This window comes from Monodon monoceros, unplaced genomic scaffold, assembly GCF_005190385.1.
Source record: "Monodon monoceros isolate NGI ecotype Baffin Bay Population unplaced genomic scaffold, NGI_Narwhal_1 Super_Scaffold_17, whole genome shotgun sequence".
In the NCBI taxonomy this organism is placed as follows: Eukaryota; Metazoa; Chordata; class Mammalia; order Artiodactyla; family Monodontidae; genus Monodon; species Monodon monoceros.
In genome coordinates this window covers 585,543-602,064 of record NW_021703773.1, presented here as the reverse complement: position 1 = coordinate 602,064, position 16,522 = coordinate 585,543, and the positions used below count along the sequence as shown (strand labels likewise).

General features: G+C 37.2%; 1 protein-coding gene across 7 annotated transcripts in view; it reads left to right on the top strand.

Moving 5' to 3' along the window:
* PSD3 (pleckstrin and Sec7 domain containing 3) overlaps window positions 1–16,522 on the top strand; it is a 565,580-nt gene that overhangs the window by 261,222 nt on the left and 287,836 nt on the right. For all 7 annotated transcript variants that reach the window (XM_029226681.1, XM_029226683.1, XM_029226687.1 and 4 more), the window contains 4 exons: window positions 5,383–5,586; window positions 5,692–5,772; window positions 7,745–7,857; window positions 10,396–10,454. In XM_029226681.1, the coding sequence (XP_029082514.1) occupies window positions 5,383–5,586; window positions 5,692–5,772; window positions 7,745–7,857; window positions 10,396–10,454 (457 nt within the window). The remainder of the gene's footprint in view (window positions 1–5,382; window positions 5,587–5,691; window positions 5,773–7,744; window positions 7,858–10,395; window positions 10,455–16,522) is intronic.

The window sequence follows — 16,522 nt, the reverse complement described above, 5'->3', positions numbered from 1 at the left end:
GCTTGCTCAGTTCTGCGTCCTTTCAACAGATGGCTGTTGAATAACCTCAGCCTACTCTTCTGATGTGGATACAAAGTGAAGTTTAAGATAGTGGTAGGTGAGAGAGGTGGGACTTTAAAAAAGCAGAGCTGTAATATCCAGGTGCTCTGAGAATGCAGCCGGGGGGGTTGGAGTACGAGTCTTAGAAAAGCTGTTATTTCACTTGGGTTCTTGTAGGATCATTGAGTTTGCAGAATTTTTGGGAACCCCGGGATTTTAGGGTGGGGGTGACAGGAGCGGCAAAGGGAAGGACGTGGGAAAGGGGTGTAAGAGCACAGCTTACATCTCTGTGCAGCCCAAGCATGAAGACGATGGAGGTGACCAGTCTAAACGGGCAGTTGGGGTTGGCTTGTGAAGGGCCTTAACGACATGCGGCAGAGCATGGGCTTTTACCTTGTGTAGGATATTTGTGAGTGAGACGTTTTATCACATCCATGGTGGCAGTATGCAGGCTGGGAAGGAAGGGTGAAAATACAGAGAAAAGAGGGTTTTCCTTTTGTATTTGAAGGACATTAGGGAAGAATCAGCAAATCATAGTCAATTGAGAGAAGATCTTGATAAGACAATAGAAAAATAGTAGGAATAAAAATTAAATCACAGAAGCAAGTTGAAACAAACCCAGAAGGAGTCTGATCGAGAACAAGCATTCAGGAGATAGGGTTACCAGATAAAGTCAGGATGCCCAGTTAAATTTGAATTTTAGATAAATAATAAGTTTTTTAGTGTCAGTATGCCCCATGCAATTTTTGAGACATACTTTCACTAAAAACTGTTTTTTGTTTATTTGAAATTCTGATTTAACTGGGTGTCCTATTAATTTTTTTGGAAAACGCAGTAATCAGTATGATAAAAAGGTTATGAAAAGGCTTGGTGGTCAGACTCAGTGATCTGATCCTTCTTTTGATGATATTGATGATAGAGTGTAACCACATATGTTTGGAGGTGTGAGGTATAGGCCTTAGTGAAGCATTTATATATATCACAGGGAGAAGCTTTTGGGAAGTCTCTTCTATATTTAAGTGGTAAGGATTTCACCTTAGGAGATTTAAGTTACTTGATCAAGAAGAAAAGCGGAACTGTAGAAAAGAAGGGAAAATTCAAACTATTGAAAGCATCTAACACTCAGCAGACTAGATGGACAATGTCTTGTGTATTCCAGGAAACAAAACAGGGGTGTCCCTCCTGCTGAGAGGGGCCATCCAGTTTGCTTTATCAAGTGTGAACAAGGCAGGGCTGCCATTGTTGTGTATGCTCTTGGTATACAGTGGACCCTGTGTTCTGGCTTCTGTTTTTATTAGTACTGTAAAAACATACAGAAACCCCAACAGTAAACACTTGCAAGAGTGTGAGGTCATAGTCATATGACCTCACAGGGAGCCAGGTCCTTGGAAGCCCTAGTGGACCAGCAGACAGTGGAGATGGGGGATGAAGAGTCCTGGGAAGGGGCTTGTGAGAGGAAGCATGGCCCAGGCGCACCCTTGGCTCCAAGATACGGGTTCTTGGTGTCTGTCGTACTGCTGGTGAGTTGGTATTGCCATCATACTGCCAGGCTTTCTGACTTAAAAGGGGCAATCTCTATTCTTGTTCATGTTCTTTCATAAATTGTGAATGGGGCAGAATGAAGCCATCTAGGAATGGAAGTATTTATCTTCATTTTATTCCTTATTTTCCTTTTTACTGAAGGTTTTCTCAAGAAGATCCAGAGAAGTCTGATCCATACACATTTTTAAATTGCCTCCTTCTGGTGAATGTGAGGAAAATGAGGTGAAATAGACTGGGCAGGATAGGAGAAAGAGGCAGCAAACATGAGGAATGAGAAACATAAGGAATAGGAATCAATACCGCATTTAAAAAATACAATGTCGTTAGGGTAAGTCTGTTGTATTTGAACAACATCTTTGCAGTACTATGTATGTGGTACAATTACTTTTTTTAATGGAGTGATTAAATACATGCGGTGAATTTGCCCTGAGAAGTGAACAATGCTAAGTAGCAGTTTAATTGAGAAGAAAATCCTTTCTTTGACATTGTTTTTTCTACACAATAGCTAATATGCAGAGTAAGAGAATGCGCGGGAGCACAACTCCAGGGATTTTCTTTTCATAATTATAAAAACTACTTGATTGTAACTCAACTAGTTCTTAGAGTAAATATTTTACATTTTCACCACTTATTTAGGAAAACACAAAAGTGTGAGCTGGCCTTTAAAAGAAGTGTCCTCTATGAATTTACTTACAGGTTTGCTGTATATAAAAATTAAATATTCAGTTTTCTGAAAGTGTAAATTTCACAAAACTGGCTGGTAATGTGAACTTTATAAAGGAAAGTTTAAGATGAAAAAATATTTAAATGTATTTACACGAAGAATTCATCATAATGAAGCAAGTTATTTTAATTGGTGGGTATTTCTTTTGGAAAATTGTTTAAGGTGGCTGATTGCTTAGGGAGGGTTACCAAACATCTTGGTTTGCCTGGGTCAGTTCCGGTTTGTGTCTGTTGTCTTGGTGTTGACTATGGTTTAGCATTTGACTTTGACTTTAAAAAAATGAAGTATTATCATTAATAGTTGCAGTAGAATAAGTCAGCATGGGTTTGGAACCCTCCACTTTGTACTTGCCGCTTCTCCACAGTCTCATCTGGAATGCGTGAGTTGACGTGTGCATTGAACAGAAATTTCACATAGTTGAGTCTAAAAGACTATGTGGGATACTCTCTCTCCCTTTTCCCTCCCCTTAAAGCTCCTTTCAGAGATAGCTTGTGCAGTCCTTGCTGATAAGTGAGCTTGGAGAGGGGCTGCTAGAGTCTGGCAGTGGTTGGGGACTCCGGGGACTCTGCAGCCCCCAGGCGCTCCTTGGTGCACCAGCTGGTTGTGCAGTAGCCCAGCTGCACTGAGTGATAGTGAAGCTGCCAGGCTACCACTCAGTTGGTGGATCAGTGGGAAATGGGAAATTGTAAGTTAGGTAGAACAAGTGACAAAATAGAGATTAAGCAGTTCTGTTTAAAAATGTCTTCACTTTGCTGTAATGATTTTTATAAGTTTACAACTATTTTTTTTTATTGGTAATGCTTTTTTTTTTTACCTTGTAACAATTATAACTACATATTTAATGATTTTATCATCCCTGTTTCCTTTTCAGAGTGTCCTTGTTTAGACAATAAATTGTTCTCTACTTACAATTTGGGCCAAGTTAAAGAGCTATGGGATAGGGCAAGGGCCTGCAGACTAGGATTCAGTGTAGCCTGGAATGGCTTTTACATTTTTAAAGGTTGTGAAAAAACAACAAAAACAAAGAAGCATGTGTGACCAGGGTCCTTATGTGGCCTGCAAGTCTGAAATATTTACTCTCTGGTTCATTGCAGAAAAATTCTATGTCTGCTTTACAGTCTACAGTAAGTGTGTTGGAAGACTACTTAAGCACAAGTAGTTTACCACGAACATAGCTTTGTTCTGTTAGAAGTCCAAAGGAAGGTCTGGAAATCACAGTGTTATTGGTTTTAGTGTTACAGATGCATGCTGCAGCACCTGGCTAGAGCAGAGGTTCTCACAGTGTGGTTGTGCGGCTTCCTGAGACCCTTTCAATGGGTTTGTGAGGTCAAAATTATTTTTATAATAACAGTGCAGCATTGTTTTCCTTTTTCAATGTGTTGATACACACTGATGGTACAAAAGCAATGGTGGGGGCCTTAGCACAAATCAAGGTAGTAGCACCAAACTGTTCTAGTTGTTACATTCTTCATTGCCATGCATTCAAAATAAAAATAAAGGGCAGTTTCACCTAAAGATGTCCTTGATAAAGCAGTACCAATTAATTGCTTTTCAACACTTGGGTATCTGCCTTTTTAATTTCACATGCAATGAAATGGAAAATATGCATGAAGCGCTGTCTAGGAACAGCACTCATGTAGTTTGAGTTGTGAGCTATAAACTAGTTGCTTTTTTCATGGAAATGCCATTTTCCTTCAAAGTCTGACAAACTGTGGTTTTGGCAAACATTTTCTTGAAAATAGAGTTACTTAACTACTTTAAGGAAAACAACCATCAATTTTTGTTGCCAATGGTAATACTTAAGTTTCAATCAAAAATTAGAATTTTGGAAAACTTGTATCTACCACCAGAAGTCTGGCAGCTTCCCAGTACTTAAAGACTTTTCTGAGGATATTAGTGGTGACATTAATAAATGTTATTTTTTTAAATAATAAAATGTGTCAACAGATATTTTGCAAGTGACCAGTTCATGTGGCAGAATCATGCCTGGGTAAGATGCATTCAAAGTGTGAGACTTTTTTTTTTTTTTAAATTAATTAATTAATTAATTTATTTATTTTTGGCTGTGGTGGGTCTTCATTGCTGCACGCAGGCTCTCTCTAGATGCGGCGAGTGGGGGCCACTCTTCATGGCGGTGCGCGGGCCTCTCACTGTCGCGGCCTCTCTTGTTGTGGAGCACAAGCTCCAGATGCGCAGGCTCAGTAGTTGTGGCTCACGGGCCCAGTTGCTCTGCAGCATGTGGGATCCTCCCAGACCAGGGCTCGAACCCGTGTCCCCTGCATTGGCAGGCAGACTCTCAACCGCTGTGCCACCAGGGAAGCCCATGTGAGACGTTTTTAATATGAGTACAAAAAGTTCATTGATACAAGTTTAGATTCTATATTGCAGCTAACTTTTAAGAGACTACCACTTGTTTTATTTTGGCATCATCATATGAAAAAAGAATATCCACAGTTAAGGATATTAAAATGCTCCCTACTTTTCTAACTAAATATTTCTGTGAGGCCAGATTTTCTTAATACTTTCAACCAAAATGATGTATTATTACTGAGTGAATGTAGAAATGGCTGTGAGAATCCAGCTGTCTTCTAGTGTGCCAGGCATTAAAGAAATTTGTAAAAGATGTAAATCACTGTTGCTTGTCTCATTAAATATTATGTTATTGTTTTGGAAAATATAGTTATTTTTAATAAAAATGTATTATTTATATTCATGAAATGGATTTATTATTTTTAAATGAATATTTAAATTTTTCTGTTTTAATTACTCATGCAGTGAATATCACTAGATATAACTTACATACATAGAGGTCTTTGGAGTTCTCTATACTTTCAAGAATATAAACGTCCTGAGACCAAAAGGTTTGAGAACTGCTCATCTAGGGTTTAAGTAATCACTTCTCTAGTATGTTAAAATATAGCAACTGAAACTATTTTTGTGAATAATTAAGCATAAGATGCTATCATTTAAAATAGTTTTTTCATTTGTTCTACAATATTGTGATAATTTCATTAGCTACTTTCCTTTTTGCCACACAAGAACAATCTTTTCTATTCTTTTGTTTCCTTCTTTATCAGTTCTCACAGCAATGCTGGGGTGAAAACAACACTGCTAGAGGCTCATTCTGAAATGGGGAGTACTGAAATTCTGGAAAAGGAAACCTCAGGAAGTCTCAGTAATGGTACCAGCAGCAACGTAGAAGCAGCCAAAAGGTTGGCCAAACGTCTTTATCAACTAGACAGATTCAAAAGATCGGATGTGGCAAAGCACCTAGGCAAGAAGTATGTCCCATTCCAAGGATGGTGTCTGAGTGTATCCTTGTAGGGGTATGTGTGTGTTCTGATGGCTTCAATTTTAATAACCAAGTCTATTCTGTTTTCTTATAGCAATGAATTTAGCAAACTAGTTGCGGAAGAATATTTGAAGTTTTTTGATTTTACAGGAATGACACTGGATCAGTCTCTCAGGTATGATTAAACATCACTTCTGTTCTTTTTTGCTTCTAAATAATTAATTCTGAGAAGAGAAAATAATGTGCTGAAGCTAAAATCTGATTTTTATTTTTTTAAACCCACAGTTACTTTGTGATCTTAGCTCAGATTGTATTACAGATATTAAACATGGTGGAAAGTGGGAAAAATATATTGTTTTTATGAAATCACACATGAACTCATATCCTGCACCAAATAGACGACCTAGTAAAGAATGGTGGCAAAGTAAGTCTTGGAGAAATGGAATCTGTGGGAATCTGGTTTTTGAATGCCTTAAAAAGGCACAGTTTACAGACTGTAGAATTAGATTTTCCCTAATCATTTTTTACAGTAGCCAAATAGCCCTTTAAGACAGTACTTTGGAATTAACTAATGAATGGGATAAAAATGAATATCAACATAATAATCAGCAGAAAGTATCTGTAAAACTGTTTCAGACAGTAGCGCCTTTTGCTGATCTGTTCAAGTGAAGGTGTTGGAAACACACTGACCCTCACGTCTCACATGATACCATAGTATAAATTTCTAAGGGCAGCTGGAGGTAAAACCCAGTAAGCACTTAATCTTATAAACTTTATAACGTGTCACAGCCTGGAGGAATTCTGAGATCATCTTGTGTAATGCTCTAGTGTTACAAATCAGGAAACTGAGGCCTGGGAGGTGAAGGGAGGATGTTCCGTTAGAATGCACAGCAGTGAGTTAGTCTCTGGCTCTTTGCATGAATCAAGGGTACTAATAGGTTTGTCAGTGAAAACAGGTAAGGGTGGGGGAGGGATCTGTATTTTTGCTTTGCTCTCTCATGTGGTTTATAAAAAAAAGTTAAGAAAAATTAAAGTTAGATCAACATAATTTAGATTAACTACAGAAAAGGAAGACAGCAACACTTTCATCATTGAAATATGTTTTATTGTATGTTTCTTTCAAAAGTAAGATTCTTAGGGCATTTTAAATGATTTTTTCCTTCCCATCTCATGTTTAGGTAAATGCATCTACTTTGTCAAGTGAGGGTCCTGGATACATCTATAATAGACAGTACTCTCAGTGACTCTGATCTAGATTGATCTAGATTGGTATTCCTAATTTAAGAAATAAATTAGGGTTTTATTTTCCAATTTCTTCCTCATGTAGCAAGTTAATAATACATGGTAGTGATAATAGGCAAAATAAAATTAACAGAAATCTACTGTGCTAATGGAAAACTGATGAATTCATAAAAGTGCTAACAAAAGTTCAAGATGAAAAAAAAATAACATGGGACTGAGTGAACTGATGAGGATCATTATAATTTTTGCAACTTTCTGTTTGAATAATAATAAAAAAAGAAATCTACTGTGCATAAGACGATATAATTGTAATTTTAATAGTGGGTCGGTGGTGACTACAGTCAAGTAACAAAATGAAAAAAACCTGTGATCTTTGTCAAGCTTTAAAACATAGTCTACAGGGGACTTCCCTGGTGGTTCAGTGGTTAAGACTCCACACTGCCAGTGCAGGGGGCGTGGGTTCGATCCCTGGTTGGGGAACTAAGATCCACATGCTGCGTGGCATGGCCAAAAAATTAAAAAAAAAAAAAAGTTTAAAACATAGCCTACGTGGTTATGCATCCAGACTTGTGTTCTTTAGTTTTTATCCGACTGATCTTTTAAAATGGCTACTTGACACTTAACATATGTGGAAATCACCCACCTTCCCAAGGCTTTTTTTGATGTATTGGCCACCATGTTATTGCTCTGTCATCTTTTATATTGACAGTTCCTATAATATGAGCATCAATATAAATTTATATTGAATGGCCATCTAGTAAGTGATTTTTAAAAAATAACTATAGAATATCTTACTTTGTATTGTTAATTTCTTATGTTTAAATGAATTAACTTTAACTATCAAACATAGAGAGTATGGTAACATTTTCTAAAAATTCACCTTTTCCCCCTTAATTCTTTTTTAGGTACTTCTTTAAAGCATTTTCTCTTGTGGGAGAAACCCAGGAACGAGAGAGAGTTTTAGTACACTTCTCCAATAGATATTTTTATTGTAACCCAGATACCATTGCTTCACAAGGTAATCTGATGGAAATGCTTGAATTTCTTTCTTATAACAAGGGCTATTTTCCTCAATGTGTGAAGGTTACATTTTATTATGGAAAATATGGAAACTTATACAGAAGAAAATGAAAATCACCTAGTTATCTCTAATTACCTAGAGATAACTGTTACTAACAGTTTGATTTACTTCCTTCTAGTCTATTTGTACAATATTTTATGTCAAATTGGAATCATTACAGAGTTTTGTTTCCTACTGTCTTTCCCTTTCATTGTGAGCATTTTCTCATGTTATCAAATATTCTTTAAAAGCCATGATGTTTAATGACTGCATGATATTCTTTACTCTTGTTTTAGTTACTTTTACTCCATTTTCCAGTTCCATAGTATGACAGTATACTTTCTTTAAATTGCTCATGGTTTGTCACTGAGATTTTATGTCAGTGTGCATTGTAATAAGTAAAATGCTAGTTTTCTTCTTTCTCCTTCCTATACACCTGATCTCTAAGCTTCTTGATGAAGGGCATGTATAGTTTTATGGTTAGTTTTGGAAACATTTGCAAATCTCACTGGAGTTTGTGGTGTGTCTCTGGTGCTCTTTTTGGACATTCATTATTACAGCACTGACCACTGACTCTGGTTTATGATTTTAATGATCTATATTTGTATTTATTATTTTAAAAAGCAACTTTAAACTATTTAATTTTTGATATACCCTATGAAGATAGGTCATTTCTCCGTTTCAATTCTTATAATAAAGCAAAGTTTTCAGGGTTTGAAGTCAAGCATATTCACTTACAATTGGAGTATATTTCATAAACTTACAAGTTCTGGAATAAATCACTGAGACTAGATGCACTAGAAATTATAATTATCTCTTAGCTTCCGTATTGCCAATTAACATTGTGTCAGTGTACTTTATATTGACTAAAGTGATTGCTCCTGCTGCCTCTGCCCTGAAGGCTATAGCTAAATTAACTGATTGTTAAAGTCACATTCCTATCCGTAAAATAGGAACTGTCTTTATTCCTTTGACTATATGTAGACCATTTATTCACTGTCTGTATCACTGTCGGCCTTGACTAGAGAATGAAAGGTATAGAAGTGGATTGTTTGTATTAGAACCTTCTTCAAATCTAAGAAGACATTGACATTACTAAGTGAAACAAGGACTACGGATTTGTGTACTCAATTGGCTGTTGATAAGGATATTTGAGAGTTAGTTGCTGAGTTTTATAAATACATTCAAAATTTGTTTTATATGTATTTAGAATATTGGAATACATACACTTTTAAGCATTTAGTAGCATCTACTTAGAGATAGTCCACTTAGAGAAATCACCTACTCAGAGGCATAGTTTGGAAGATAAGCTATCTTTAATTCATGAATTCACTAGTGGGACAAGCTTTTTTGTACATTTAGTATAAATTAATAAGATTTTTCTGCATCTGCAGCTGCTATTGTCTACTTTACTTGGATTGAGAATTGCAGGGAGAGAATAAGGAGAACTAATCCTAAGGTTTGGAAGTAAGAAGCTTAACTCTTAGTGCTTTTTCTTTTCCTTTGTAAAGTAAGAAGAGAAAGTGATGTTTCCATATAAGTGTGAAATGACCTTGCTGGTTTGGGTAACGTTTTTCCCCTAAATATTAATTTTTAAATCTTCAGTGATTATTTCAGTATTTCACTTTTGTCTGATCCATAGCATCCTGGACCAGTCAACCTAAATGTTGCCTTTAAAGAATGGCAAGAAAAAGGATAACTATTTCTGTCTATATATTTTTAGCCAGAGAACTAATACCCAAAGAGTAAACATTGGAAGATGCAAATCTTGGTTTTCTTTAACTTTTGCTTCTTTCCTAATTCACTTTCTTAACAGAAAATAAAAAAGTAACAGTATTAATTTATTTTCATTTCTATATCTTATAGAAAATTGAGAAACTTTAAATAAAAAAGATAAAAATTATAATTTTACTATCAAGAGATAATAATCTCTTAATATTATACATCATTCTAGATGTATTATATTTAAATAGAATCATACTGCATATAATGTGTTTTTCATGTAATACTTTATTGTAAAATATCTTTCCATTTCAACATGTATACTTGGACCACATTTTTAATGACTTCAACATAACAGAATTGTGTTTTAGGTGGGTTGTACTTACTCATTCCCCATTGTAAGCAGTCTTTCTTTAGATATCCTTGTGTTTTGGGTAGCTCCTTATTTCATTAGTATAAAGCCCTAGAAGTAGGTTTGCTGTGTCAAAGGACACTGTTTCAAAGTTTTAGATATATACTATCAAATTGTCCTCCAGAGGTAGGAATAATTTACTTCATCACCAGTAGAGTCCAAATCTGTGCATTGAGATCCTTTTAATAACTTTTTCTTTATCTATTTTGTGTTGCCCCAAATGAATATGATTAATTTTGCCTAGCCACAGTATTGCGTTTTCATAGGTTCTTAATTAAGCATAGGTATGCTATTTTAATGATACTGAGGAGTCCAACAGGAAATAGTGAATTAATGCTTTCTGTCCTTGTCTCTTTTGTTAGATGGAGTCCATTGCCTCACCTGTGCAATGATGCTTCTTAACACAGATCTCCATGGCCATGTAAGTAGGTGTGTGAAGAGCTGTCTTACAGAGCTCCAAAATATTTGGGGCTTATCTTTGCTTTTGTGTTTATCCTCTGCCTCCCTTTACCTCATTCTCTACATGGCAGGTAGGTAAACATAAACCTTTGGAAAAAGAAATAACTTATTCTACATGCTAGCACTGAACACAATTTTAAGTGAATTCCGTATGCCTACACGTCTGGAGTTGTTCTAGCTGTAATGTGTGTTCTGTATCTTCTTTCTCCACTAGGTGGCAGAGACAGAGCTTTTACTTAAGTTTTTTGTTTTTGTTTTGTTTTTTGGTTAGCTACTAGGGTTGATATAGAATAGTGGAAAGAGGATATAAGTTAGATCTGAAAGTGTCAACTATGTTTTCACTAAATATAGTAGTATTAAAACTCAGACTTCTTTACACTCCTCAACTTACCTGGTCTCTTGCTAGTTGAAATATGAAGGTAATCTACTGTCTCATCTTCTAAGTATAGGAGGAACTTATAGAATTTAGAATTATATGTAAACTTTCACCTTTCATAGAAGTGGAATTTTAGCATTTACTTGAACTTTTCATATTAGAGAAAATGTTTTAGTTAAATATAGATCAACATGTACTTAGCACAAAAATTATTTCATAGTCCCAGGTCCATTTATTTTGAAGAGAAAATCATGTTTCTTATAATTAAAGAGTCTAGATCATCCCTTGATTTGATATATGATTTATCTTACAATTAAGAAACCACATTAAAAGAACTAAAACTTAGATATTGGTCCTAATTTGTTCTACTATTCCAAAAGGTCACACCTTATTTTAAACATGGTGCTCCTCTTTAAGAGAGGCAAAATGGAGCTGTATGGGGTCATTAAGATGGACTGAGGGGGGGGAAGAACGGTTCTACTGTCAAGAAAGTGAAGGAGAAGATACAGTGATAGAATCATAATTTCAACGTCGTCTTCACAAATCTCACAATACTCAACTAGGAAATTCCTTCTGCAGTTTGCAGGAGGTGAATTTAGAACACGTTAGTGACTTGTAGGCATATGTAACTTGTGTCCTGAGATTATATAGACTGAAAATGTAGATGTTCTCAGGGGACATTTGTGGATAATATGTCTTGTGGAAATGAAGGTACTGGGATTCCCACAGTGTGAGCCTTGAAATGAGTGTTAGAGTCTAATATTCATTCAACTTGATATGGGGATGACCAATCAGTGTACTGTCCTAACCTCTGTTTTCCTGTTAACAGTGAAGCACGTTTTCATTGCTTTCTTCTCTGTTCATCTTGTGATAACAGCTGCAAGTCTGTCCCTTTCTTTCCCTCCCACTCAATTTCTTAACCAACTATCAGCTGAAGGAAACACTTTTGATTATGCTTGTCCACATATAAACATTAATCCAAGCCAGTGCGTCCCAGCACGAGGAATCTTCTTCACATTGGATATCTTGAGGTCCCATCCACATATGATAGTTGTGCATTTACTCTCTTTTGACTGAGAAAATGTGTAATAATGAAAAAGAGAATCCAGTAATAGTTCGATTCTTATTTAAAGGTTGGGGATGTCACAGAACTTCTATGGAAGTTGCTAGATTTGTGGGGATTTATTTCTATTACAAGCTGGATTGCTTTTTAAAAAGCTAATATTGCTTTAATAATACTTTCAAATAAGCATGTGTCTTATTAATCACAATAATTTGAAGTATAACAGTAAATAAAGGTGTGAGGTTTGTTATTTATTCAGATAACTCTGCATGCTTGATGTCCAGACAAGCCATGGGCACCCCAGGGCCTCTTGTACACAGGTTCAGAACCACAGATCTTGGGTTTGCTTTTGTCTTCCACATTTGAGGAATTGAAAGGAGATTAAATGATGCGTCGCACTTCTTTTTGGCAACTAGGATATAAGAGACAGTTTATATAAATGAACAGTTTAATATTATCTTGATTTATGCCAATCGTACATAATAACAACTGGCTATAGTGGCAGAATTACATATGAGGGAGAAAATTGTGAATGCAAGTAAATCCCTCTGTATCGCCTTCAAAATCATGTTTTTATTGATTATTAGTTCTCAGGTTTGTTTTTAAAAATGTGTGCTACATACTTCGGATTGTCTGTTGTTTAAGTTTTGTATATTAGACTTTTTTATTCTTATATACAATGCATGCTGTTACAAGTCTGTTGAAAGTATACTAGCTATCATAAAAACTAACTGTGTGAAAATGTGTTTCTCTTCTTTTCCTCCTCTGGATTCATTTTAAAAATAAATTTTCCTTCTAGGTGGTAAGTTTTTAATTCATAATTCTGGATATAACTTCTCTTGCACTATGATTGCCTGAATTATGTTACAGTGTCTGACTTATTGAAAGTGAATCATTCATGAAGAGTATACAGTGAATTATTTCTAGCATCTTCCCCTTTTCACCTTCTCCTTATGCTGTGCTGCCTAGGTCATCCCCTCTCATTACTTAGTCCAAAGCCAGAGTAATCCTCTTGGGAAATGAACCAATAAACCACTTCCCTTTTCTTCCCTACCATTGTGTCATAATAGCAGTACAACAGCATGACCTTTCTAAGAAGTGCTGAGACAAGCTCATCCCTTCCTCATGCTTTCAGTGGGGGAGGTATAACCTGGGAGGTTCACTTCTTATAGCTGTTCTTTGTGAATCTTCCTGTGCTTAGGAATGATGTGTTGAAAATGCACTGGAATGGGCCTTTGTTCTTCCTGCTAATCTTAGTAATAGAATGGTAGAAGGTATACTAATATAGTGAGTCTAATACAGTGTCATATGTTGGAATGTCTTTCTAGCTTCCTTTTTTCTAATTTATTCTGTCGTTAAAGAAACACTTGTAGGGCTTCCTACAGTGGTGGTGCAGTGGTTGAGAGTCCGCCTGCTGATGCAGGGGACACGGGTTCGTGCCCCTGTCTGGGAAGATCCCACATGCCGCGGAGTGGCTGGGCCCGTGAGCCATGGCCGCTGAGCCTGCGTGTCCGGAGCCTGTGCTCCGCAACGGGAGAGGCCACAACAGTGAGAGGCCCGCGTACCGAAAAAAAAAAAAAAAAAAGAAACACTTGTAGCATGTACACTCCATTCCAAGTTCCCTGCCATCTGGGTAAGGATCAGAGGCCATATCTCACTCTGGTAGTGCTGGTGAGGCTAACCTCCCTTAGTCAGGTTAACTGCAGAGGTGGTGGTAGGTAACTAAGGTGCTGTGGTGGAAAAGCACTGGGGGTCTCTTAATCACACACCCTTCACTAAGTGGGCTCAGATGTTTTAGTCATTTCACTGGAGCTAAGAATGGTGATTCCCTTCTGAACTTACTTTAAAAAATACGAATGATTTATCATTAGTTATCATTATTTTAGCAATAGTATGGACTTGCTTTTACTTTTCTGCAAGTGGTTTACTCAGATTAAATAAGTATTTTATAATTGTGGTCACATTTGCTAAGTAATCTCTTATTTTTAAAATGCCTCTTCATATCTGAAATCTATATGTAAGTTAGACTTTTGCACATACAGATCAATATCTATCAAAACAAACTCTAAGGTTTATTTTTCTCTTGCTATGTTGGAACTAAGGTGTATTGAATATTGTAACTATCAACAAGGAAAGAGTTGAAACTTTTTTTTAAAGCCTCGTATTTTATTGGAAAGGCATGAATAAAATGATTTATCATTTTAGAATAAACTCAAACCTGTTCCTTTTCTGGACTTACCTTCAGATGTGCTCTGTTAACTAAAAGTAGCTCTCTTGTACTTCAGTCCTAGTCGAGCTTCAGCCTCCTGAATCTGAGGCTGAGGCTGAAGACAGGTAGCAGGGCCAAGACAGTAGTCAGGAGCTTCTTACCAGGACTGGATCCTGAGATGGGAGGAAGTTTTAGAAATAGAACTGAGTTGCAGCAGAGACTGGGGTGGATAGGGGCACAGTAGTTGGCCAGTGTCACAGCTAAAAGTTGGAAGAGATCCACAAGATGGTGCTGCCCAGGTCAGGCCATGGTCAGAGGCAGTAGCCAGGGCATTATTTTAAGTCAAGATTTTGTGACAGAATCTACCCTTTAACACTGAGACCTGGGATTTTTAGCAGCAGTTTTATCTGAGGTGTGTCTCCGCTTTCTAGCATTGACAGAGCCAGCCCACCCTGTGCATGGGGTGTAGTGTGTAGGGTGTGGTTTATCTGGAGTGGTGGCTTCCTGTCTCGGGCTGGGCATCCTGCAGATGCTCTGTCCTTGGGATACTTGGCATGCATCATCTTCAGTAGTCTGGCTTTGTTGTATGAGGCCGGACCTTACTGGCTCTTTTTGGTGTTGGGTTATAGGTTGGATAAGGGGTAAAACCAAGGCAAGTATACCATACTGGTAGGGGAAAGAAAGAAGTCAAGGAATGAAGTATAGGTTTTGTAACAGAATAATGTTAAGAAGGTGTGTGTAGTGTGTAGTTCAGTTTGAGATAGGTCATAGGAAGTCATTATTTTTCAATCTGTAAACTGCATTGATAATTGTGAGTTTCTAATTCGTAGATTGGCTTTCTAGGATGCTAGAATTTTGAATGGTGGGTAAAATATTTGGTTTATTATCAGAAGTGGAAAATGACTGTTGTAAGAATTGTGATTAAAGACTTTTAATGCTTTTACTTTTCATATTGTGCTATCTTATATTTCCACCCTTAAAAGCAGCACAGATCTCCATGAGGTTGCTAGGGATTATTTAATAACTCAGGGATTCTCTGTGGGTTTAATAACTCAGGGACTCTGTGGGTTTCTGCGGCCATCATCATTGTAACTGGCATCGGCTGTGAGTGCGTTTTGCTTCTGCTGTCCCTCCCTCCTGCAGAGCTGTCTTCTCTGTGGACTCCTCTTCGAGTCCATGCTACCCCATTTCCTCAGTGTCCTCTTCTAGAAGAGCCAGCCCTGGCTCTGAATTCTTTTTCTATCTGATTTCCAGCTGTGGGTGGTATTTATTTCCATAAACCTCCTTCTCTTGGAGTCCTCTTTTACACCTCCTTGATGTGGAGTCTTTCTTTCACCTCGTGGGGGCTCCCCAGCCACAGTGACTCCACCAGACTCTCATCACTGTCAAATTGGCAACTGCCGAGATTTTAATAGGAATCCTTATTTAAGCATGTCAGAATTAATCATGCACTGGTGGATTTTCTTGGCTTCCAGGACTCCTCAAAATGAAAGCCTTCCTTTACTTTTTTTCTTTCCTCCATTCCTTTCTCCCTGCCCTTACCCCCTTCTCTTTCTTTTTTCACCATTTTTTTTTGGTAGTTTTACTTTTCTTAGAATCAGTTCATACTTATAAAATACAACAAGGATAGCTTTTATCAGTTGAGTCAGTGGGGCTCATTTAGGGGCCTCGGATTATCTCATTGATACATTATTCAGACACTTCATCCCTTCTCTTTCTTACCATTATGAGCTTCTCACACTTGCACTGCTCATTCGTAGATGGTGATAAAGGAAAGCAGATGAAACTCTGTTAAGTCAGGTTTTGCTCTTTCTTCCTGCAAATAGTTTGGGGAGGGAGGGGGAAATGAGGATGAGGAAGGTGACTGAAACCTCTGACCTCTAATCCCATTATTTTCTTTAATGCCTGTCTAGACAATCAAGTTAGAAGTAGAGGTTAGTCTTTGTAATTTGGTAATGAGGGCAGTCTTTTCCTTTATCTTCTCAAATTTTAGAGAAACTACTTTCTATGAAGCAGTGATAGAAGATGCTACTAAATACTTCTCAGTGTTCTCAGGATTCCTTTATACTCTTAAAATATTTTGAGGACCACCAAAAAACTTTTACTTATATCTGATTTACCATATTAGAAACTAAAATGGATAATTTAAACATTTTATTAAATCATTTAAAATAGTATTAATAAGGGCTTCCCTGGTGGCGCAGTGGTTGAGAGTCCGCCTGCTGATGCAGGGGACACAGGTTCGTGCCCCGGTCCGGGAAGATCCCACATGCTGCGCAGCGGCTGGCCCTGTGAGCCATGGCCACTGAGCCTGCGTGTCCGGAGCCTGTGCTCTGCAACGGGAGAGGCCACAACAGTGAGAGGCCTGTGTACCGTAAAAAA